This window comes from Antechinus flavipes, chromosome 3 (assembly GCF_016432865.1).
Source record: "Antechinus flavipes isolate AdamAnt ecotype Samford, QLD, Australia chromosome 3, AdamAnt_v2, whole genome shotgun sequence".
NCBI lineage: Eukaryota > Metazoa > Chordata > Mammalia > Dasyuromorphia > Dasyuridae > Antechinus > Antechinus flavipes.
This window is the reverse complement of record NC_067400.1, coordinates 606,787,551-606,811,663: the sequence shown is the minus strand read 5'-3', so window position 1 is coordinate 606,811,663 and position 24,113 is coordinate 606,787,551. Positions and strand designations below refer to the sequence as shown.

Below are 24,113 nucleotides of genomic sequence, written 5' to 3'. Positions count from 1 at the left end.
TCAGTCACTCACTCAATCAACTTTTATTAAACACCTTCTGTGTACACTATCAGATTCCTCTATCTAAAGGAGACAAAGACTACTTTCCCAGTCCAGGCTCTGAGATGTTAGCAAAGCTGACTCATACAAGGTTAATGAGAGACTAGACAATTTGTCAGTTTATAAACTAGCTCCACAGAACTGGGGTGATGGGAGACAGGACTCTATAAGGACTATTTATCATAGCCATCTATTACTCATAGGAGAGTTAGTTGGAGTTTCCAATGAGCAGGTGGAAAGAACTGAGAAGGGAGTGTCTATGGTGAGAAGAATACTGAAAATGTAAAGAAAATCACATGGATTACTACAGGTCAGGAGTTGACTCTGTTCATGCCCAGATCTGCTACAGAAATACAGGGATTATAGCTTCATTCCACTGGGCTTCAATGTATTGGTAGTCAACCTACACATCTATCAATGTGCGTGTAAATAACTACATGTTGAAAATGGTTTTTATTTTCTGTTATGTTCATTTGATTATGTTTTATGTTATATTTATGTTGTGGCAAGGCTTGTTAATTGTGCTAGATATTGGTACTTATAATCCAGTTGTGTTTTCTATAGGGACCTATTTAAACTGGCTAGTTTTGCTTCATTAATTAGCCATCCCTTTTAATTTATTGCTTGAAATATACATGCATACACACACACACACACATATACATACACACACATGCATATGCATCTATATCCTCCAAAGAAGCAGGTAGAGAACCAGGCTTAAAGTTAGAAAGACTCTAATGCAAGTCTTGGGAGTTGCATGATGGGACACTGCTCTGTGTGTGTGTGTGTGTGTGTGTGATCAAATTTTTTCCAAGGTCCATCTAAGAAAGATAACCTAAGCTGTTTCCCAAACTAAATGACTCCACAGTTTTCATCAGAAACATAGAGGAGGTCAGGTTTGGCAGCTCAGGGATTCATACAAAGATGGGAGGGGGAACTGAAAACTCAGGAATCTAGGAATAGACACACCCAAAATTCCAAACTTGTCTTGTAGAAGTCAGAAAGGGAAAGTTCTGACTATCTGTGACATGAGCAGGATCTGGGCGAGACTACTATGACATATAAGTGCCTGAGGAGTTTTACAGAAAGGTAGGTTGCTTGAGATGGCGTTCAGGGATCTGGTCTGTGAGTAGGTGGAGTCACTAGTAATAGTGTGGGGGAGGGCTTTTCTTTCTTCCCTCCCCTTCTAACCTTTATAACATTCTTGCTGTTGGGAGTTACAAGCTAGTTAGAGAGACAGAGAGAGAAAGAGAGAGAATTTAAGAGATTAAATCTTAGGATCCCTGGTCTGTAACAGAAAGAAATCCTAGGGGTTTTCAAGTTGTCTCCAGTCATCTAGCCAGTGAATGATAAAATCAAGATTACAGCCCACTTTTCCTGACATCATGGATTATTCTTTCTTCCTTGCCCTCATTAACTTCCTTTTCCTTGCCCAAGGAACTCATCATGTTTATGGCTCATGCACTGGAGGACTTTATGAAGCGGACGGGGAGTGCTGTTACCCCTGCGATCCAGGTAGGTGAGAGAATTTTTTCCTTTAGGACAAATCATTCTCTTACTCTGGTAAATAGCTGCCTTTCCAAGATCTCTTCCTTTCTTCATGAGTCAATTCAAATTCCAGAATCATAGAATCTCAGAGCTTAAAGGGACCATAAGGGGAGGGAGGGAGGGAGTGTTCTCAGAGTTTAGAGGAATGATGGAGGTGCAATAAGAAAGCAAACTGATTCAGGCATAAAAGTGTGTGTGTGTATGTGTGTGTGTGTGTGTGTGTGTGTGTGTGTGTGTGTGTGTAAAACATTTCCACATTAGTCAGAATGTAAAAGAGCAAAAACCAAACCAGAAAGATAAAGTTTTAAAAAAAAGCTTCAATGTGAGTTCAGATTTCATCAGTTCTTTCTCTAGAGAGAGAGAACATTTTTTTATAAGTCCTTCACAGTTATCTTGGATCATTGTACTGTGGAAAATAGCTAAATTATTCTCAGTTAATCATGTTACATTATTGTTGTTACTGTGTACAATGTCTTCAGTTTGAATGGGACTGATTGGGTGAAGATTTTTCAGTTTGAGACTAAGTCACATGATCTCTATTCCCAGAGCTAAGTCAGACCCTCAGGAAGTTACAGGAAGTGACTTTGACTAGGGGGTGGTGGTGAAACTGTGTCCACTTTAATCTGTAAAACAATCACTCTGAAATTGTATCCTCTTTGATTCAGGGTCTCCCAGACTCCAGAGAGTCTAGGAGAAGGCATATTTTCCCAGACTGGGCCTTTTTAAGGCAAATCACCCCCCACCACCATTGATCTTTTGGGAAGCCAAATCCCCATTCAGGAAGCCTTCAAAGGGATTTTCATTCATTTGAGAGATGTGGGTCTGATATTGAGTGGCTTGAAACCAAGTACCTAGGCCTGGGCTCATTGGCTTTCTTATCAACTGGGAACTTGAGCCTCAGACTTCTTGATCTACTTCTTGACTAGAAAAGCAATGTAGAAGATGGGCTGAAGCATGAGTACTTCTGAGAAACCTTTCTTTCCTTTGACTCTTCCTTGTTTCTTATATGGCTAGCCAAGAGTGAGCATCTCATGGGAAGGAGCAAGGGCCCTCCCTCCTCCTCCAACCTCAATCCACTCTCCAGAAGGAAGACTTGGTTACAGAAAAGTCCTTCTATAAAGGATAATTCTAAACTCCATATTTTTTGCAGAACTCCAAAGTAGCAATTATGCTTTTGTCCACAGACTCTCCCTTTGACATAGCTGCCTACCAGGATTCTTGCCCTCCGTGAAGACATTCTCTTCTCAGTGATAATCCTTTTAATTTCTCTGCCAGGATTTCTCTGCTAAAAGAGACTCAGAAGTCTGCGTTCCTAGCAAAGCTGACTTCTCAGTGCCAATAAAACTTCCTTTGTTGCCAATAATATTTCAGGTTCATGAATTCTTTCACATTAGACCTGTGCCTCTGACCAAAAAGGGGATTCCCAACAACTCTCTGCCCTGCCATTGCTAGGCCAAAGGATATGCACAGTTTGATACCCCTTGGCATAATTCTAAACTGCTCTCCAGATGGTTGGATCATTTCTACCATAATATTCTAAGAATTATCATTTTGAGATATGTTTAAGCAGGTGATTGGTAGTTTCTGTCCATTTTTATTTTATCCCCAGTTCTAGAATATCAGGAATGTTTTCCCTGATAATGTCTTGAAAGATGATGTTTACTCATTTATTCTCTTAACAGCCATACAAATGCAAACCTTGTTATTCTCTCCACTATTTAATTATGAGTCAGACAGAAATTATGTAACTTCCCTGTGGTTACACAACAAATATCTGGGACTGGATTTGAACTCAGGTCTTCATGAATCCAAGCCTGGTGTTCTATCTACTGCAACCACCTAATTATGTTATTTCATCTGACTTCTCACACTTTCTTATTCCAATCAAATTGGCCACCTGGCTGCCTTGGACATTGATGCCATCCCCAAATCTCTGCATTTTTTGCATTATCAGAGTTTGGAATTTTTTTTTTTTTGTTTGGAATACTCCTCATTACTCTTAAGTTATTCCTAAGTCTCTTCAAGGTATAACTCAGACACCACTTTCTCCATAAGGTTTTTTTCTGATTCTCTCTCCCCTTCAAAAAATTATTTGTCTTTAACATCATTTTTAAAATTCTGAGTTCCAAATTCTTTTTTTCTCTCAGCCCTTGCCCCTTCCCATGAGATGATAGGCAATATGGACTTAATTATATATATTCCATGTAAAATATTTCCATATTACTCATGTTTCAAAAAAAAAATAAAGTGAAAAATACTATTTTTTTTTCATTTTGCACTCAGAATTCATCTGATTTCCTCTTTCTCTGGGCATGTGTTTCTCTCCTTCCTCTTCCCTTTCTCTCTATGTTTCTCTCTTTGTGTGTAGAGTGTGTGTGTGTGTGTGTGTGTGTGTGTATGTGTGTATGTGTGTGTGTATGTGTCTGTCTCTGTCTCTGTATGTCTTTGAGATCCCTTCCAGTTTTGACAGTCTTGGATGAAATTGAGAGATGGATGTTCACCCCTCCTAATTTTCATAGAGTTTCATAAGTAGCCTTGGGAGCTTCCTAAACCTGGTCTAGGGTGTTCATGTGATGTTATCAATGGGAATTGAGACTGGAGAGCAGTGGCTTCTGCAAAAAGGTGTCCTGTGCCTTGTTTTTGATGCTGACTCTTTGTTATCTTTAGGTTATAGGCGTATCGGGCCATGTAATATAATGAGAGGCACCAGATGTGTTCCTTGTGATCCTGAGACCTATACCACACACAAGCATGTCCTGAAGAAGTGTCTCCCATGCAAAGTCTGTAACTCTGGTAAGAAATTCTTCAGGGGCCTTAGGGTCAAGTAGGACCCTGCATCTAACCCAGAGTTTGTCCTACAGTGGGTACTGTAGCTTCCCTGGGAAAGGGAGAGGTGGATTCAGAGAAAGTTATAAGTCTTGGATTTACCAGACAAGATGGGATAGGAGGGATGTCTATAGCCCAGTGAGCAGAAGCTAGATCAGGAAAAGAGGCTTTGTTTTGCTAGCAGTTGGGAGAGCTGGGTTCCATTCCAGGCTTTTCCTTCTATGGCCTTGGACAAGTCATGTCCACTCTCTGGACATCAGTTTGCACATCTTTAACATGAGGGGCTTGGACTATTTCCTAAGGTCCTAGAGCATGGAATTTCTTTTTTTTTTTTTAATAAAGCTTTTTATTTTGAAAACATAAGGTGGATAATTTTTCAATATTGGCCTTTGCATAGCCTTTTGTTTCAGATTTTCCCTCCTTCCCTCCAACCTCCTCCCCAGGTGGCAAACAATTCAATATATGTCATACATGTTAAAATATATGTTAAATCCAATATATCTAAATAGATTTATACAATTCTCTTGCTGCATAAAAAAATCAGATCAAAAAGGAAAGAAAATGAGTAAAAAAGCAAAATGCAAGAGAATACCAACAAAAAGAGTGAGAATGCTATGTTGGGGGAACCAGCCTCAGTTCCCACAGTCCTCTTGTTGGGGGCAGATGGCTCTCTGCATCACAAGATCATTGAAACTGGAATCAATCATCTCATTATTGAAAAGAGTCACATTCATCAGTACTGATCGTCATATATTATTGATGTTGCCATGTACAATGATCTCTTGGTTCCTAGAGCATGGTATTTTACACTTAGGAAACACGAGGTAGTTTATTCACACTCTCACACAATCCTAGAACATCCAAACTGGAAGGAACCTCAGAAAAGGGTGCTTAAAATGTCTAGGATTCTCAAGAGGCTTATCAGCAGAGATGGTCCTCAGCAACTTGTGAAAGAGGCTGAGCTAGGTCCTAGCTCTTTAAATATGCCTGTCTTTGCTTTCCTGACACCTAGCCAAAGGAGTAGGAGGGTTATCTCAAGCTCTGTGTTTCCTCCTAAGGGCTCCAAACCTCACCCTGTAACTTCCAGCTGGGCTCATCTTCCTAACAGTATTCTAGCATTTCAAATTACTTTCTCCATCTCTTCTGATCATTCCCTTGTTGTCTTCCAGGGAGATATTATGTTAAGGAATTAATTCATGTTCGATTGTGAATCACAGCTAATATTGCCCTGTCTTAGGGTTTTGAATGAATTTTTAAAGATGGATTTTCACCCATAGTAATAAGAAGATGCTTTTCAAGAACAAAGAATCTCTTCCCCTTGGTCCTACCCCATTTTACCCCTGAATCTCAGGAGGGTCAGTGCCACATCAGGTTGGAGAAGGGCATATGTATCCTTGTGGGTAGGAGGTTGGGAAGAAAGAGGGCAGGGGAATGCTAAGTAGTGGAGCAGGTCTTTCTGCTCTCTCACCCACTTTATCTCTGAGTATTCTGAAACTTGGACTTCTACATAACTGGTAAATCATCTTGAATATATGAAAACTCTTAACAATATAAAGTACTGGGGGCTCTCCTGGTTCTTTTTGCTCCCCTATTTCTCCTTTTTTTGCTTCTCCCCTGCCCCAGGATTGTTCACCTGCTTCCTTCAGAGTATCTCCTCTCCTTAGTCCACATGGAAGGGACTAATAAGTAACTCACTCAGAGCTGAAAAAGACCAGAGAGGTCATCTCATCCAGGATCCTCATTTTACTGAAGAAACTGATCCCAGAGAAGTTGGGACCTGACCAAAGTTACAAAGCAATAAAGAGCAGAGCCAGGATTTGACCTCAGGTCCCACGAGGACACGTTAACTTCTTGCTCAGAGCTTTTCATCTTTCCCTCCTCCTTTTTCAGGCACATCCCTTTTTAGAGTTTGAAAAGGTTTTCACCCCAGTATTGCCACCAGGTGATGCAAAGGGGAGAGTCATAGATTAGAAGTTAGAGATGCTAGGTTCAAAACTTAGCTCTTCCATTTATTATCTGTTTGATGTTGGGCAAGCCAGTCACTAAACATCCAATAAGCACATACTGTGTTAAGCTTTGTGCTAAGTGCTGGGGATACCAAGAAACACCTTAGAACATAATGGGGTATACACCATGACAGCACTCTGTGCAAAAATGGTATAGGAAGGATGGTGAATTAGAATTTATCTTAGAAGTAAGGCAGTAGCATTGAAGGAAAACAGGAAGAAGTAATTTATCTCTCTGGGCTTCCATTTGCTCATCTTTAAAATGGGAGGCTTCATTTTAATGACAAGTCAGGTTCCATCAGGCTCTAAATGTCTTCTCTCTGCATTTGTCTGGGAAGTTTGCACTCCCTAGCTGCTGGTACAGTGCATAGAATACTGGATCTGGAATCAGCAAGACTTGAGTTCAAATGTATCCTCAGACACTTCTAATTTTATGACCTTTGGCACCACTTGCCTCAACTGTTAAATGGGAGGACAGGAGCAGTGTCTACCTCTCAGGGTTGTTATATAACACAGTATCTCTCATTGAGAGGTATCAATGACTTTATATGACCTTGAGAAAGTCCTTTTCCTAACTGGACCTTTTCCTAAACTGGCTATATTTGAATAGTAGGCATTTTCCTGGAGGACCTCTTAGACTTGCCTGGCATTATGATGAACCCAGGTGGTTTGGTATAGTTGCGCATCCAACCCAGAGACATGTGAATCTGTAGAAATGGAGCCAGCCTTCTGCTCACAGAATGGTAAATGACTGGTCCCAAATTTCCTCAGCCTGTGTCATTCTGTAGCTAACCACAGCAGTTCTTTCCTTCTTCGGTTCTCTTATGGACTTACAAGGACCTATAAGGTTTGTGGATTACACCTTTTGTGGTATTTCCTGAATATACCCCTTTCTCTCCTCTGACACTGCAGACCCTCTTCCCTTCACACCTAGAGTGTTGCAATAAATGCTGTGAGGGTGTTTGTCTGTCTCCAGTCTCTCCACATTCCAATCTATTCTCCATTCAGCTACCAAAGTTATTTTTCTAAAGCACAGGTCCAAATATGTTACCATCTAACTCAATAAACTTCAATGACTCCCTCTCATCTCTAGGAGTAAAACTGAAATTTTTAAAGGACTTCATAACTTAGCCCCTTACTACTTTTACAATCCTATTGCACCTTATACTCTCCCTTATTTCACATACACTCTGTGATCCAGGGACAATGGACCCTATGGTCTTCCCAGTTGGGAATCTTTCCTCGTGGCTCTATGCTCATCTCCACCTTCTGTCTTTCTTATCTTCCTTAAAATCCTAGCTAAAAGCCCACCTTTGCAAGAGATCAATCTCCTTCCTTTTTAAGTCTAAGACCTTTCCTCCTTTGATCATCTCCAATTTGTCCTGTGTGGATCTTGTTTCTACATACTAGTTTGCATTCATTGGACTGTGAAAGTAGGGATTATCTTTTATCTTTCTTTATAATGTGTGCCTAGAACACAGTAGGTTCTGAATAAATAGTTAATTGACTCACCTAATGTCTTCTTTTTCCTTTTGTTCTTTCTTTCAGAGCTCGGTTTGGTGACCAAAAGAGAATGTTCATCTACCTCCAACACTGTGTGTGGCTGTTCCCCGGGTTATTTTTGCACTGACATGAAAGATGATGATTGTGAGCTATGTGCGCCTCATCGAGTTTGCAGCCCTGGCCAATATGTAAAGGCTAAAGGTGAGCCTGCTCTGTCACCATCCACCCAGGGACCCAGGACTAGTGTTGTGGCAGCCTGAGAAATTCCCAGCCTTCCCTCAGTTCTGGCTGCCTTCCTGGAACTAGTAGTACAATGGGATGATGCTTGGATCTGGTGTGAGAAGATTAGGGTTCAAAACTAAGATTTGTGCCTACTATTCATGTGATGCTGAATTTCCTTGACCTCTCTGGAATTCAGTTTTCTTATCTATAGAAAAAGGGAATAATATAGGGGATAGAAGATCTCTGAGGTTTGACCAGGTAGTCAAACAAAGCACATTCATTCATTGACCACATCCAAAGAGCAGGTATATCTCCTTCAGCATCTTGTGTCCATCACTTCTTTGTTAGGATATGAGTAGCATGTTTCAGTATGAGTTCTTTGGAACTACAATTGGTTATTCCATTGATTTGAGTTCTTAAGTCTCTTTAACTTGGTTGTCTACAAGGTTGTAGCTACTGTGTAAGTTGTTCCCCTGGTTCTGTTCACTTCTCTAGACAGAAGTTCATACTCAGTCCTTTAGAGGCTTCAAAGGAGGGATGTTTCAGACACAACACTAAAAGGCCATCTGCTTAAATTGAAGGGGATGACAATCTGCATTTGTGCTGAGAGGAAGCAAGCTGCCCAAATTGAAGATCTTTCAAATATTGATGGAATAACCTGTGTGGCCAAGTAAGTCACTTACTTGACCTTTTGGATCTCAGTTTTCTCTCCTGTCAAATGAGACAGTTGGACCCAATAATCTCTAAGGTCCCTTCTTCCTCTAAAGTCAGGGTCCTGTAAGTAGGCAAAGTTATTTGTAGACTTACAGATAGTTAAATCACAATTAGTAAACAAGCATTGACTATGTGCCAGATTTCCACATTATCTGGAATGTAGATGCTATCATTATACCCCTTTTATCATAGCAGAAATAGGTAAATAGAGTATAAATGACTTGCCCAGGATTGAGCTAAAATCTTCTTGACTCCAAGCCCAGTTCTCTATTCACTGAGACACTTCCATATTCTACTTCATCCTCAAACTCCAGCTTCTGTAAAGAAGTGGGGGGTTATGAATATGGAGCACTGTTACCCTTTTTTTGATTTGCTCTTAGTTTGTGGAACATTTTTTTTTCTTTTTAAAGATTATATATTATAAGAGATGATTTATCTTTGTGTAAGATAAGTCATCACATGTATTTATATATATTGTATTTAACATATACTTTAACTTATTTAACATGCATTGGTCAACCTGCCATCTGGGGGAGGGAGTAGGGGAAAGGAAAGGGAAATAATATTTTTTTCCATAGGTTGGGGGAGTGTTTCATAGAGTTGTTCTCAATACTCTTTGTTGTGACACAGAGCTTCCAGGGAAAGAACTGACTAAACCAGGAACACTGTCCTAACAAACATGTTTTGTTCCTATTGCTGTGCTGAGTATTACATATCCCATGCCTCCTTCTCTTTCAGACACAGAGAGAAACAACACCATCTGTGAAAACTGCCAGGCAGGGACATTTTCCACAAATGGGACCCTGGACCAATGTTTGCCATGGACCAAGTACGTACAGCATGTTCCCTGGGACTTGATAGTCTTGTTCATTTATAATAATTTGAACACAAATTATGAATTTAATGAGCTCCAAATAACGTAAAGGTTTTTATACACAGAATAGAACAGAAAATAAAAATAAAAAATGTCCATGGAGGTGTGTAGGTAAGTAACAACTTACAGGTAAGTAACTGGATCTCTGGGAAATAAATATACACTGGATACACTTTAAGTTTATTCTGCATCATCAGCATTTTCTTAAGTCTAGTCATGCAACAAAATAAGAAATCAAGCCCTACTTTGTAGTATTTGCCCATTTCTGAGGCATGTGTGCTCATCCTAGAAATTTAACAATTGCCATAGGGTTCATGCTGATTCCAGCACTCCCCCAAATTTATGGGACACTATGAACCTCTCTTCTGTACAGCTTGTATGTACTTGTAGGCTTAAAAGAAATTAAACATGTAGTTTTCAATGCTATTCTGTTTGTCTATACTTCCTTCTTGTCTTCCTTTTTTTGGATAGCCTCCATTGTTAAGTTTTCCCCCCTTAAACTGAAATATAATCTGCTTCTCCTACATTGTCTCCTTCACTCCAGGTTCTACCCTCTGGGGCCAAGATGAGTGAGTTTACTTCTCTCCTACTTGACACAACCTTTTGGCCTCTCCAGGACATTCTTCAGTATCTCCTCCCATGCACGATTTGCATCCTGACTGCCCCAGTACCGTGGAAAGGGCCTTAGAGTCTAGAGAATCTGGGTTCCAATAGCATGAATGCTCTCCACCTGTGGTGGGCCAGTGAGATGTTATTTTAAAAGTGCTGGCCCATGAGAGATGCTACATAAATACTAGATATTGTTATCAGTTGTTTGAACTTTCCATGGCTGTTTTTCCTCATCTGTAAGTGAGGGTAAGTGAGGTACTCCCGATATCACTTCCAGCTCAGAATCTATGAGTCTATAGCGCCTTCTTATGGAAGCTCTTCAGCTATCCAAGGAACTTGAACTCTTTTTGTAAGCTGACCAGTAATTATACTGGTGATGTTTCATGACCATGTACATGTCCATGGGACAGTATCACAGGATTTCCTTTATCCTAAAGCTGCAATGTAGTCTAAAGCTGAACTGCCATGGTTGCAGTGCCAACTCATAAGGGGTGCTTCGGGTGCTCCTGCTCCAAGACCTTTTCAATGGATTGTTATCTAGTCCCATTTAGTCCTTCCCAGGATAGTGGTATGGTAGAGTGGAAAGGGCACTGACTCTGGAGCCTAAAGAGCTGGATTCAAATCCTGCCTCTGATATTTGTTTCCCTTGTGACGAGGGATAAATCCCTTTGATTCTTTGGATATTAGTTTCTCATCTTTATAATTAGAAGATTGAAGTACGTGGCTTCTGGTCCCTTTCAATACTACTACTAATAATAATGATCATAATGATGAATGGATAAACTGGTGGCACAGTGGATAGAATGTCATGTATGGAGTCCTCAGTTTAAATCTTGCCTCTGACACTTGCTAGCTGTTTGATCCTGGCAAATTGCTTCATCCTGCTTGCCTCAGTTTCTTCATCTATAAAACTAGTTGGAGAAGGAAATGGCAAACCACTTCAGCTTTTCTGCCAAGAAAATCCTAAACAGGGTCTCAAAACGTTGAACAGGTTGGAAATGACTAAACAACAATCATTATTATTTATTAATAATTAAATAAAATTATAAATTATATGTAAAAAATAAAATTATAAATAAAAATAATAATAATTATTGCTGGAAGCCACATGAACAGAAGAGGTAGCAGATTAGAATAATTATTCTACTCACTTAAATGTTATGAGTTTAAGGGATATGATTGGTTCAAACTAACTTCTGAACACTTTTTGTCATTTTTCAAGGAGAAGGAAAACCTTAATAGTAATGATATTATAGTAGTTTTAGAGATTCCAAGTGAAGAGAGATAAATTGAAAGAGGTGAGGGCAAGGGGAGAGAGACAGAGACAGACAGACAGACAGGCAGAGACAGAGAGAAACAGAAACACAGAGAGATACAGGGAGACAGAGATTAAGAAATCTCTCCATATGGCTAAGGTACATTTATAGTGTGGACTGCTGTGTGATTCAAAGGGAGGAAGATTAGACATCTCTAGTCTTTCTCCCACCTGCCCTTTTCCAAGGAAGATTTTAATATCTGTCAGAGCAGAAGCAGGAAGTCAGGGTCTGAGACCACTTTGTTCTTCTCAGAGAAATAGGTTTCCAGACTAGAATTATAACTATTTAAAAAAAATATTTTTAGTCTGAAAGATGTGACCAGGTTCAATCTAAGTTATGGTTTCTTTGTCTTTTTATTTTGGATGAGGAAACCCCCGATTTTCTATTGAAAGCTTCCCACCTATTACCACTCTATCCCTTTTGTCACAATAAACATACATTATAAGAAGCAAAGAAACTCTAAAGTGTGGCAAAAGAGATATCAGAAAAGAAATACATTGGAGGATATATACCAGAAAATACAAAGGAAAGAGGTTTCCCACCAGCAGAGAGATAACTCAACCAAGAGAAAGTTCTAGATCTTCTGAAAGAGAAAGTGTAGCAAGCTAGGGAGGAGGATACCATGGAGGCTTCTGATCCCTTCCATGTCTTTCCAGAATCTTTTCCTTCTTGAATTTGAAGTGGGATTGGCCCCTTCCACCCTCCCCGTGGAAGCTGAAAGCCAGAAGCAATGTGATGCTTGAGTCCCCTCAAAAACCTTTAAGGTTGAAGAGTCCTGAAAAGGCTGGAGTTTTCCCCCAACTCTGCCCAGCTGATGTCCACAGGGAATGACATCACCCAATAAGGACAGTGTTTCATAACAATGGTCATTGAGACAGGAGCTACAATAACAATAAGAGCTAGACATTACCTGGCATTTTCTAGGTATTGTCTTGCCCCACTAGGAAGTGAGTGCTATTATCCTCATTCTACAGATGAGAAAACTGAGGCAATCAGGGGTTAAGTGTTCAAGGTTCTACATTTGGAAATGTCTGAACTAAGATTTGAACGCTCATTTGAGCTTCTAGATCAACGTCTTGTCCATTGGTGTCCCCGATCTAGAAATCACAGGTTCTATGATCTTGAATAGATTTTTTAGCACAACTGTAAAGCATTGATTTTACAATCCTAGTGATTTCAATCTTTCTGTTAGGTTAGGCAGTAAGACATACAGCACTTGTTATGGGGTCAAGAAGCCCAGAGTTTGATATCTTAAACACTATAAACATTAAATCACATCCTCTCAGTACTCTATCCAACAAGTTCTCAATTCCAGACAATTCCTGCATCAGAGGAAAGTATTTCTACAGCAGGAAATCCCCTACACTGATAAAATTACAGTACTTCCCCAAAAAACAAACCAAAAAAGTAACATGGTTTCATAGTTTTAATTTGTTTAACTCTTTTTGGATCTTGACTCTGGACACACTGTCTTTCTAGTCATTCCAGTGTGGATGCCCTCCCTCTGAGTTTTTTTGTCTATATAAAATGTAGGGAGGGGGGCCCTGCATCTATCTTCATCTTCTTCTCTTCCTCTGTTTGGGATATTTTGCCTCTCTCTCTGAATCCTTCTTGGACTGCTGAGCCCCGTGCAACTTACGAGTGAGGGAGGAGATGGATCATTCAGTCATAGTGGGCTGATGGGAATGAATTCATGTTCAGTGACACATGTCCTCTATGTCTTCCTAGTTGTACTGCCCAGGATCTGTATGAAGAAAGGCCAGGCACTGCCATCACTGATGCATGGTGCTCACCACTCAGTCACCATCAAAAAAAACCACGTCAGCATTACATCATCATCATCATCATCATCATCATCATCATCATCCTCTTCCCCATCATCATCAGGCGTATTATCATTTTGGTGTGTAGAAGGAGGTAAGCAGTAATATAAAGAGGGTGGGGCAGTGGGCACTTTGCCCCAGGGAAGTGAATTTAGAGGTTCTTACTAGAATAGGAATCCTTTATCATTGTAGCAACCACAGATCTTAGTACCTAAATCACACATTCATTCAGTGCATCTAGGGAAATTGTAGAGAATTGTAGATAGTCCAGGTTTATCTAGATTTTGACTCGCAGCAACAGAATCTAGAAATATTCTAGACTTCAGCTGTTACAGCTGACCATCTTATGCTCACTGTCTACGTAAATGGCATACCATTAAAAGGGCTGTTAGACACAGGTACAGAGGGTACAGCCACTAGAAGTGCCAGGTAGTCCAGTCACTGGTCAAATATTATGGCAGACATGTATATGTATGGCATAGTAGGATCAATAGCAGATGAAGTTACTACTACCCCTTTAAGATGAATATTTGAAGGTGAAACAGGAGTTTTTACTCCTTTTATAGTTGAAAAAATCCCCATTATATTCTTCGGCTTTTTAGGTAGGGCTGCTGCTGAAGGCCTGCCAACATTCTCACGTTCCCATTCAATGGAAAAACTGATACACTGGTGTGGGTAGAACAGTGGCTCTTAGCTAGTGACAAAATTCAGGTCTTATTAGATATAGTACAGGAGCAACTTGACCAAGGACATTTACAACCTTCTCTAAGTTCTTGGAATTCCTCTGTATTTGTTGTAAAAAAAGAAATCTGCAAAATGGAGGATGCTGCCTGATTTAAGAAAAGTAAATAAACAAATGGAAACTACGGTTAACTCCTACTGGATTTCCTGGATTTCCATCTCCTACTCAATTGCCTAGAGAATAGCCTCTTTGGGTTATAGAGAAGGATTGTTTTTATTCCATGCCTCTAGATAAGGAGGATATGAAAAGCTTTGCCTTTTTAGTGCCCAGTGTTAATTTAGCTGAGCCTTATAAAAGATACAAATGGATAGTTTTGCCACAGGGAATGAAAAATAGCCCTACTGTGTGTCAAATGTATGTTGCTGCTGCTCTTACTCCAGCAAGAAAAGCATTTCCAAAAGTAATGTTGTTACTTTACATGGATGATATCTTGTGGTCTGTACCTGAGGAACAAATGTTAGCAGCATGTCTACAAAAGACCATACAAACACTGAGGAACTACAAATTACATATAGCTCCAGACAAAATTCAAAGGCATACTCCTTTTCAATATTTAGGATATGAAATATTCCCCAAGGTGCTTACAGTACAAAAACTGTCCTTAAGAACAGAGAAGCTAAACACCTTAAATGACTTTCAGAAATTGATAGGAGATATCCAATGGATGTGTCCAGTGTTAGGCTTAACTACCTATCAATTGCAACCATTGTAAGACATTTTAAGGGGAGATAGTGCTTTAAACTCACCACACCAGCTTACAAAAGAAGCTCAAAAGGCTTTGAGAAAAGTTGAACTGACTTTATCCAAAGTGGTTGAAAGAGTAACTCAAAAACCTTTGGAAATATCAGTTTTTGCTACAAAAGAGGCATCCACAGCAAGGAGACAGTGTGATAGGTGAACCTCCCAGCAGAACCAGAACAAAACTTTACTTCTTACCCAGTGCTTGTGACTAGAATTTTATTAAAGGTCATTAAGCAAACAGTACAATTATCTGGGATAAGACCTGACAAGATATATACCTTTTATACTAATGCACAAATTAATGTATGCTGTGAAACCATCTCAGAGTGGCAAACTTTGTTGGCCCCTGCTCCAAATTTTACACATGGGTCTCCATTAAAGAAAACCCGGCTCTACATAATTGGCAATGGATTTTTGAAGAAAAGGTTTCTAAGGTTCCTCTTAAAGGACCAACTATTTTTACAGATGCATCCAAACATAACATTTGTGCTGTATACTTTCATGACTTAATTATAAAGAGAGTAGTCAGAACTCCTTTTCAGTCCACTCAGCAGAATGAATTATATGCAACCATTCTAGCTCTTATTATCCAGGAGATATAAATGTAATATCTTATTTGGCCTATTCAGTAAGTGAGGTACAAAGAATTGCCACAGCCCAAATACAATTTATAACTTCCAATATATATCAGCTTTTTAAGGAACTTCAAGAGCAAGTAAGAAAGTGTCCAGGTTAGATTTATATCTTACATGTCCACTCTCATAGTGGACTTCCAGGTCCTATTTTTGATGAAAATTCAAAGGCAGATCATCTTCTAACCATGTTAAGTAATACTCCTTTATTTCAGGCAGCCTAAGAATCTCATTCTAAATATCATCAGGCTGCTTGAGCTTTACATCTGCAATTTGGGATAATAAAAGAGGAAGCTAGGAGCATAGCAAAAGCCTGTACAACTTGGCATCCTTTCTATGCTCCCTCCAGGAAAGAACCCTTGTGGTTTGAGATCCAATGAAATTTGGCAAATGGATGTGACCCATTATAAATCTTTTGGTCATCTGTCTTTTATCCATGTTATAATAACATCTTTTCAGGATTTACTTTTGCAAGACCAGCAGCAAAAGAGACAGCCTGAGTGGTTACTGAATTCCTCATACAAGCTTTTGCAATCATGGGTGTGCCACAAGCAATAAAAATAGATAATGGACCTGCATATACTTCCAAACATTTTGCACATTTTTGTACACAGTATCAGATATTACATATCACTGTCATACCCTTTAATCCTCCAGGACAGGCAATAGTAGAGAAGAGAAATAGAGACATCAAGACGCTCCTCCAAAAAAAAAAAAAAGGGGTGGAGCCAAAGGTAACCCTAGAGAACTTCTAAATTTAGTCCTTTATACAATTAATTTTTTGTACTAGCTCTGGCAGACAGGTTTTATAACCCGCCAGAACAGCAGTGTCCAATCTGAGCAGCTCCACTATCTTTATATAATAAAGAAAAAGATCTAGAAAGTGGTGAATGGAAGGGACCAGATAGGTTAACTGCTTGGGTAGAAGGTTTGCTCTTTTCAACTATATCTCTACAGATGGAGAAACAATCAGATGGGTATCAAGGAGCCATATTCACCTTCGTCATTGAGAGTTGGAGAAGACCCTTGAAATGAAGGAGAAGACCCAAGAAACATTTGGTTGTTCCATCTTGGACAACATGTGCCACTGAAAGAGCCTGACTGTTAGCCCCATGTTTATAGCAATTGACTCATGAATATAAAAAATTGTTGATGAGACTGCTGCAGGACTTTAAAACAGCAGGAATCATTAGATTCCCTGACACATGAAATAATGTACAATAGATTAGTGTTGGACTATCTCTTGGCTGCTGAAGGAGGTGTATGAGTGATTGTTATTTATATACCCTCCTTCTAGGACTTATGGACGTGTATAATTCCTCATATTGATTCATGCTTTTTGTTACGTCACTACTAGCCTGTGTTAAATTACTATGTGCTTGTGTTATACCTCCCATAATGATGGATTTATGTATACTGGTTTCAAATAAGACCCTTCAGCCCAGAGAAAACTTGCTAACAATATTTGGCTTGAATTCCCATTTCCCTTTGGTGTTTTCACTTCCCTTCTTGAGAAGTCAGGGCAGCTGTTTGTAGTGGCTAGAAACTGGAAATTGATGCCTATCAATTAGAGAAAGGCTGGGTAAATTGTGGCATATGAATGTTACAGAATATTATTGTTCTGTAAGAAATGACCAGCAAGATCAATACAGAGAGGCTTGGAGAGACTTACATGAACTGATGCTAAGTGAAATGAGCAGAACCAGGAGATCATTATACACTTCAACAATGATACTGTATGAGGATGGATTCTGATGGAAGTGGATTTCTTTGAAAAAGAGACCTAACTCAGTTTCAATTGATAAATGATGGACAGAAGCAACTACACCCAAAGAAAGAACACTGGGAAACGGATGTGAACTATTTGCATTTTTGTTTTTCTTCCCAGGTTATTTTTACCTTCTGAATCCAATTCTCCCTGTGCAACAAGAGAACTGTTCGGTTCTGCACACCTATATTGTATCTAGGATATACTGTAAATATTTAACATATATAGGATTGCTTGCCATCTAGGGAAGGGGGTGGAGGGAAGGAGGGGAAAAATCGGAACAGAAGCAAGTGCAAGGGATAATGTTGTAAAAAAAATTACCCTGGCATGGGTTCTGTCAATAAAAAGTTATTATAAAATAAAATTAAATTAAAAAAAAAAGAGAGAGAAGTCAGGGCAGGCATGACCACCTGTGTTTAAAAACAAAAGAAAGTGGGAGATATAGAGTGTAGAAACTCTGGAAAGGTATACCTGAATCAAGGAGCAAAGGATTGTTCTTTTCAACAATGAGATGATTCAAGCCAATTCCAATACACTTATAATGGAGAGTCATCTACACCCAGAGACAGGACTGTGGGGAATGGATGCAGATCAAAGCATAGCATTTTCACCTTTTTTGTTGTTATTTGCTTGTTTGTCTCTTTTCTCACTTCCCCCCCTTTGATCTGATTTTTCTTGTGCAGAATGACAAATGTGGAAACATCTTTAGAAGAGTTATACATGTTTAACCTGTATCTGCTGTCTAGGGGAGGGAGAAAGGGAAGACTGAGGGAGAAGAATTTTGAACAATTTTTTTTGCAAGGATGAATCTTGAAAATTATCTTTACACAAATTCTGAAAAATAAAAAGCTATTAATTTTAAAAATTGTAGCAGCTCTTTTGTAGTAGAAAAGAACTGGAAATTGATAAAATGAAGTGATGCCCATCAGTTGGTGAATAGTTGAACAAATTGTGTCATGTGGTAGTAGTAGAATATTACTATACTATAAGAAATGATGAGCTGCTGGTTTCAAAAAGACAATGTGAACTGATACAAAATGGAGTGAACAAAATGAAAAGAACATTGTACACAGTAAAACCAATACTTTATGATAATCAAGTATGAATGAGCTAGTTATTTTCAGCAATAAAATGACTCAAGAAAATTCCAGAGGACCTTTGATTAAAAAAAAATGTGATCCATAAACTGGGAAAACATTTTTACATTCAAAGGTACTGATAAAGGGCTCATTTTTAAAATATATAAAGAATTAATCCAAACTTATAAGAATTCAAGCCACTCTCCAATGGACAAATTGTGAAAGGATATGAAATTTTTCAAACAAAAAAATTGAAACTGTTTCTAGTCATATAAAAAGCTGCTCTAAATCACTATTGATCAGAGAAATGCAAATTAAGGCAACTCTGAGATACCATTACATACCTCTTAGACTGGCTAAGATGATAGGAAAAGATCATGACAAATGTTGGAGGGGATGTGGGAAAAGTGGGACACTAATACATTGTTGGTGGAGGTGTGAACAGATCCAACCATTCTGGAGAGCAATTTGGAAGGATGCTCAAAAAATTATCAAACTGTGCATATCTTTCAATCCAGCAGTGTTTTGATGGGACATGTATCCCAAAGAGATCTTAATAGAGGGAAAGGGACCCATAAGTGCAAAAAATGTTTGTGACAGCCCTCTTTATAGTGGCCAGAAACTGGAAACTGAATGGGTACCCATCAATTGGAGAATGGCTGAATAAATTATGGTATATGAGCGTTGTGGAATATCATTATTCTGTAAGTGAATGACCAGCAGGATGATTTCAGAAAGGTCTGGAGAGACTGACATGAACTGATGCTAAGTGAAATGAGCAGAACCAGGAGAGCATTATACACAGCAACAAGACTATACGATGATCAATTCTGATGAATGTGGCTCTCTTCAACAATGAAAGGATTCAGACCAGTTCCAATTCTTTAGTCATGAAGAGTGCCAATTATACCCAGAGAGAGGACTGTGGGAACTGAGTGTCATTCACAACATAATATTTTACTCTTTTTGTTATTTGCTTGCATTTTAGTTTGGTTCTTTTTTTTCCACTGGTTTGATGGGATTTTCTTGTGTGACACAATAATTGTATAAATATGCATGCATATATTGGATTCAACTATATTTCTACCATGTTTAACATATATTGGACTACTTGCCATCTGGGGAGGGCATGGGAGAGTAGGGGAAATTTTTTTTGCAAGGGCTAATGTTGAAGAATTGTCTATGCATATGTTTTGAAAAAGAAAAAAAGAGCTTTAATAAAAAAAAAAAAAAGAAAAAATGCTATCCACCTTCAGAGAAAAAACTAATAGAGTCTAATTACAGAGTGAAGCATATATTTTTTTGTATGAATGTGTTTACATATGCATGCACACACACACACACACACACACAGAGATAGTCCCTGCCCCCAAGGAACATGTTTTTCTCTGGAGCGGAAACCAAGAAAGTCACTGATGAGATATTAGACCCTCCCCCATTTCCTTCTCTTACTCCTCTACCTCCTCCTTGCCTCCAGCCCTCAGCCTGGAAATGGTAAGGCTTCTTCTTGTCTTTGTACACAACTCCATTATTGTTGTTCACTCATGTCTAGTTCTTCATGACCCCATTTGAAATATTTTCCACAAAGATACTAAGGTGGTTTGCCATTTCTTTGACAGAGAAACTGAGGTAAACAAGGTGAAGTGACTTTCCCAGTGTCATACAGCTAGTAAGTGTCCAAGGTCAGATTTAAACTCACGTCTTCCTCACTCTAGTCCTGGCATTCTATTCACTACACTATCTAACTGACCTAAGGCACATTCTCTCCCTAAGCTCAAGGAATAGGGGGTATTTTGAAGTTTCTGATTATCAATAGCTTATTTCCTTCTTTAAAAATTCACTCTTATTATGCTTTTTTGTGAGTTGTGGCCACATCTTTGAAAAGAGTTGTTTCTTCAGAGAGAACTTAGTTTTGTGTGCTGACATATTTGCAGTTTTTACTTTTACTTTACTGTCTTTGAAGACCTTGGTTAAAGAACAGGAAACTATTTATTTTCTGGAGACGAGCACATCAGACTGAGATCCACATAGATGGTAATCATATCCTGCTTTATGCTAAGAATCCAAGTCTGGGGGCAACTGTCCAATTCCTTACCTCAACCTCCCTTCCAACAAGAAATGAGTCTCCATGCTAGGAGAGAAAGGAGGGATGGCTATAGATCTGGCTCTAGAAGTCAGGGAGGAGAATTCAGAGGAAGATACACAGCCATTTCCTGTTTTCCTTCCTGATTCCCATTTCTTTTTTTTTTTTTTAATTTTTATTTAATGATTACTTTATATTGACAACATTATCCCTTGCACTCGTTTCTTTTCCAATTTTTTTTCCCTCCCACCCTCCACCCCCTCCCCTAGATGGCAAGCAGTCTTTTATATGTTGGATATGTTGCAGTATATCCTAGATACAATATATGTTTGCAGAACCGAACAGTTCTCTTGTTGCACAGGGAGAATTGGATTCAGAAGGTATAAATGACCCGGGAAGAAAAACAAAAATGCAGATAGTTCACATTCGTTTCCCAGTGTTCTTTCTTTGGGTGTAGCTGCTTTTGTCCATCCTTGATCAATTATTTTTTTTTAATTTAATTTTTATTTAATAATTACTTGATATTGACACTCATTTCTGTTCCGATTTTTTTCCCTCCCTCTCTCCCTCCGCCCCCTCCCCTAAATGGCAAGCAGTCCTTTATATGTTGGATATGTTGCAGTATATCCTAGATACAATATATGTTTGCAGAACTGAACAGTTCTCTTGTTGCATAGGGAGAATTGGATTCAGAAGGTATAAATAACCCGGGAAGAAAAACAAAAATGCAGATAGTTCACATTCGTTTCCCAGTGTTCTTTCTTTGGATGTAGCTGCTTTTGTCCGTCATTTATCAATTGAAACTCAGGTCTCTTTGTCAAAGAAATCCACTTCCATCAAAATATGTCCTCATACAATATTGTTGTCGAAGTGTATAATGATCTCCTGGTTCTGCTTATTTCACTTAGCATCAGTTCATGTAAGTCTCGCCAGTCCTCTCTGTATTCATCCTGCTGGTCATTTCTTACAGAACAATAATATTCCATAACATTCATATGTTGGAATCCTTACAAACTGCTAACTAATTAGAGTTGATCTAATCTTACAAGAAGATGTTTTGGGCAGAACCTGAAACAAGGTACTAAGTAGAACTAATTAATACAAGGCTTGTGTTCACACCTTTACTCATTGGAGTTCAATGAGTTCACACCTCCCTTGAAGCTCTTTGGGCCAGAGAGCACTATGGGAGAAAACCCATAATCCCTCTCTCTGGAAGGAGCATAAATAGGCCAATGGGCCAGTCGAAGAAGTTCTTCAGAGTGAAGAAGCTACAAGTCGAGATTTCACCGGAATGACATGAAGATTGGAGCTGGCTGGAGGCTGAAGAAAGCAGAGGCAGAGGCTGAAGGACCAGACCTTTGGATTTGGTGACACTCGGAGGGAGCTCTTGGAACCAAGCAGAGAGATAGGCCTCTAAGCTAACCGGGCTATATTGGAGATAATAAAAGATCTGAACTTTTATCACCTGGCTGCGTTTTGAGAAGAAAAAGCTCACCACATTCATATACCACAATTTACCCAGCCATTCTCCAATTGATGGGCATCCATTCATTTTCCAGTTTCTAGCCACTACAAATAGGGCTGCTACAAACATTTTGGCACATACAGGTCCCTTTCCCTTCTTTAGTATTTCTTTGGGATATAAGCCCAATAGAAACACTGCTGGATCAAAGGGTATGCACAATTTGATAATTTTTTGGGCATAATTCCAGATTGCTCTCCAGAATGGTTGGATTCATTCACAACTCCACCAACAATGCATTAGTGTCTTAGTTTTCCCGCATCCCCTCCAACATTCATCATTATTTTTTCCTGTCATCTTAGCCAATCTGACAGGTGTGTAGTGGTATCTCAGAGTTGTCTTAATTTGCATTTCTCTGATCAATAATGATTTGGAACACTCTTTCATATGAGTAGTAATAGTTTCAATTTCATCCTCTGAAAATTGTCTGTTCATATCCTTTGACCATTTATCAATTGGAGAATGGCTTGATTTCTTATAAATTTGAGTCAGTTCTCTATATATTTTAGAAATGAGGCCTTTATCAGAACCGTTAACTGTGAAAATGTTTTCCCAGTTTGTTGCTTCCCTTCTAATCTTGTTTGCATTAGTTTTGTTTGTACAAAGGCTTTTTAATTTGATGTAATCAAAATTTTCTATTTTGTGATCAGTAATGGTCTCTAGTTCATCTTTGGTCACAAATTTCTTTCTTCTCCACAAGTCTGAGAGATAAACTATTCTATGTTCCTCTAATTTATTTATAATCTCATTTTTTATGCCTAGGTCATGGACCCATTTTGATCTTATCTTGGTATATGGTGTTAAGTGTGGGTCCATGCCTAATTTCTGCCATACTAATTTCCAATTATCCCAGCAGTTTTTATCAAATAATGAATTCTTTTCCCAGAAGTTAGGGGCTTTGGGTTTGTCAAACACTAGATTGCTATAGTTGACTATTCTGTCTTGTGAACCTAACCTTTTCCACTGATCCACTAATCTATTTCTTAGCCAATACCAAATGGTTTTGGTGACTGCTGCTTTATAATATAATTTTAGATCAGGTACAGCTAGGCCACCTTCATTTGATTTTTTTTTTTCATTAATTCCCTTGAGATTCTCGACTTTTTATTGTTCCATATGAATTTTGTTGTTTCATTAAAATATTTTCTTGGAAGTCTGATTGGTATAGCACTAAATAAATAGATTAGTTTAGGGAGTATTGTCATCTTTATTATGTTCGCTCGGCCGATCCAAGAGCACTTAATATTTTTCCAATTATTTAAGTCTGACTTTATTTGTGTGGAGACTTTTTTATAATTTTGCTCATATAATTCCTGACTTTCCTTTGGTAGATAGATTCCCAAATATTTTATGGTATCAACAGTTATTCTGAATGGAATTTCTCTTTGTATCTCTTGCTGTTGGGTTTTGTTGGAGATGTATAAAAATGCTGAGGATTTATGGGGATTTATTTTGTAGCCAGCTACTTTGCTAAAATTATGAATTATTTCTAATAGCTTTTTAGTAGAATCTCTGGGGTTCTCTAGGTATACCATCATATCATCTGCAAAGAGTGATAGTTTGGTTTCCTCATTGCCTACTCTAATTCCTTTAATATCTTTCTCGACTCTTATTGCCGAGGCTAGTGTTTCTAATACGATATTAAATAATAATGGTGATAGAGGGCAACCTTGCTTCACTCCAGATCTTACTGGGAAAGGTTCCAGTTTTTCCCCATTGCATATGATGCTTACTGATGGTTTTAAATATATGCTCCTGACTATTTTAAGGAAAAGTCTATTTATTCCTATGCTCTCAAGTGTTTTTATTAGGAATGGATGTTGGATTTTATCAAATGCTTTTTCTGCATCTATTGAGATGATCATATGGTTTTTGTTTGTTTGGTTATTGATATAGTCAATTATGCTAATAGTTTTCCTAATATTGAACCAGCCCTGCATTCCTGGTATAAATCCTACTTGGTCATAGTGTATTATCCTGGGGATGATTTTCTGTAATCTTTTTGCTAATATTTTATTTAAGATTTTAGCATCAATATTCATTAGGGAGATTGGTCTATAATT

General features: G+C 38.6%; 1 protein-coding gene across 1 annotated transcript; it reads left to right on the top strand.

Annotated features, from left to right (window-relative positions):
* The first annotated feature begins 1,264 nt into the window (after positions 1–1,264).
* LOC127555972 (tumor necrosis factor receptor superfamily member 14-like) lies at positions 1,265–18,231 on the top strand. Its single transcript, XM_051988757.1, has 6 exons — positions 1,265–1,557; positions 4,258–4,383; positions 7,971–8,126; positions 9,600–9,690; positions 13,389–13,577; positions 16,556–18,231. The coding sequence occupies exons 1-6, from the start codon at positions 1,389–1,391 to the stop codon at positions 16,626–16,628; spliced, it is 804 nt and encodes a 267-aa protein (XP_051844717.1). The 5' UTR covers positions 1,265–1,388; the 3' UTR covers positions 16,629–18,231.
* Positions 18,232–24,113: the final 5,882 nt, after the last annotated feature.

Coding starts and splice junctions, on each gene's coding strand:
- LOC127555972 (XM_051988757.1), top strand. CDS start 1,389: ATGATAAAATCAAGATTACAGCCCACTTTTCCTGACATCATGGATTAT. Junction 1,558..4,257: donor CTGTTACCCCTGCGATCCAG/GTAGGTGAGAGA, acceptor TGTTATCTTTAG/GTTATAGGCGTATCGGGCCA. Junction 8,127..9,599: donor CCAATATGTAAAGGCTAAAG/GTGAGCCTGCTC, acceptor CTTCTCTTTCAG/ACACAGAGAGAAACAACACC.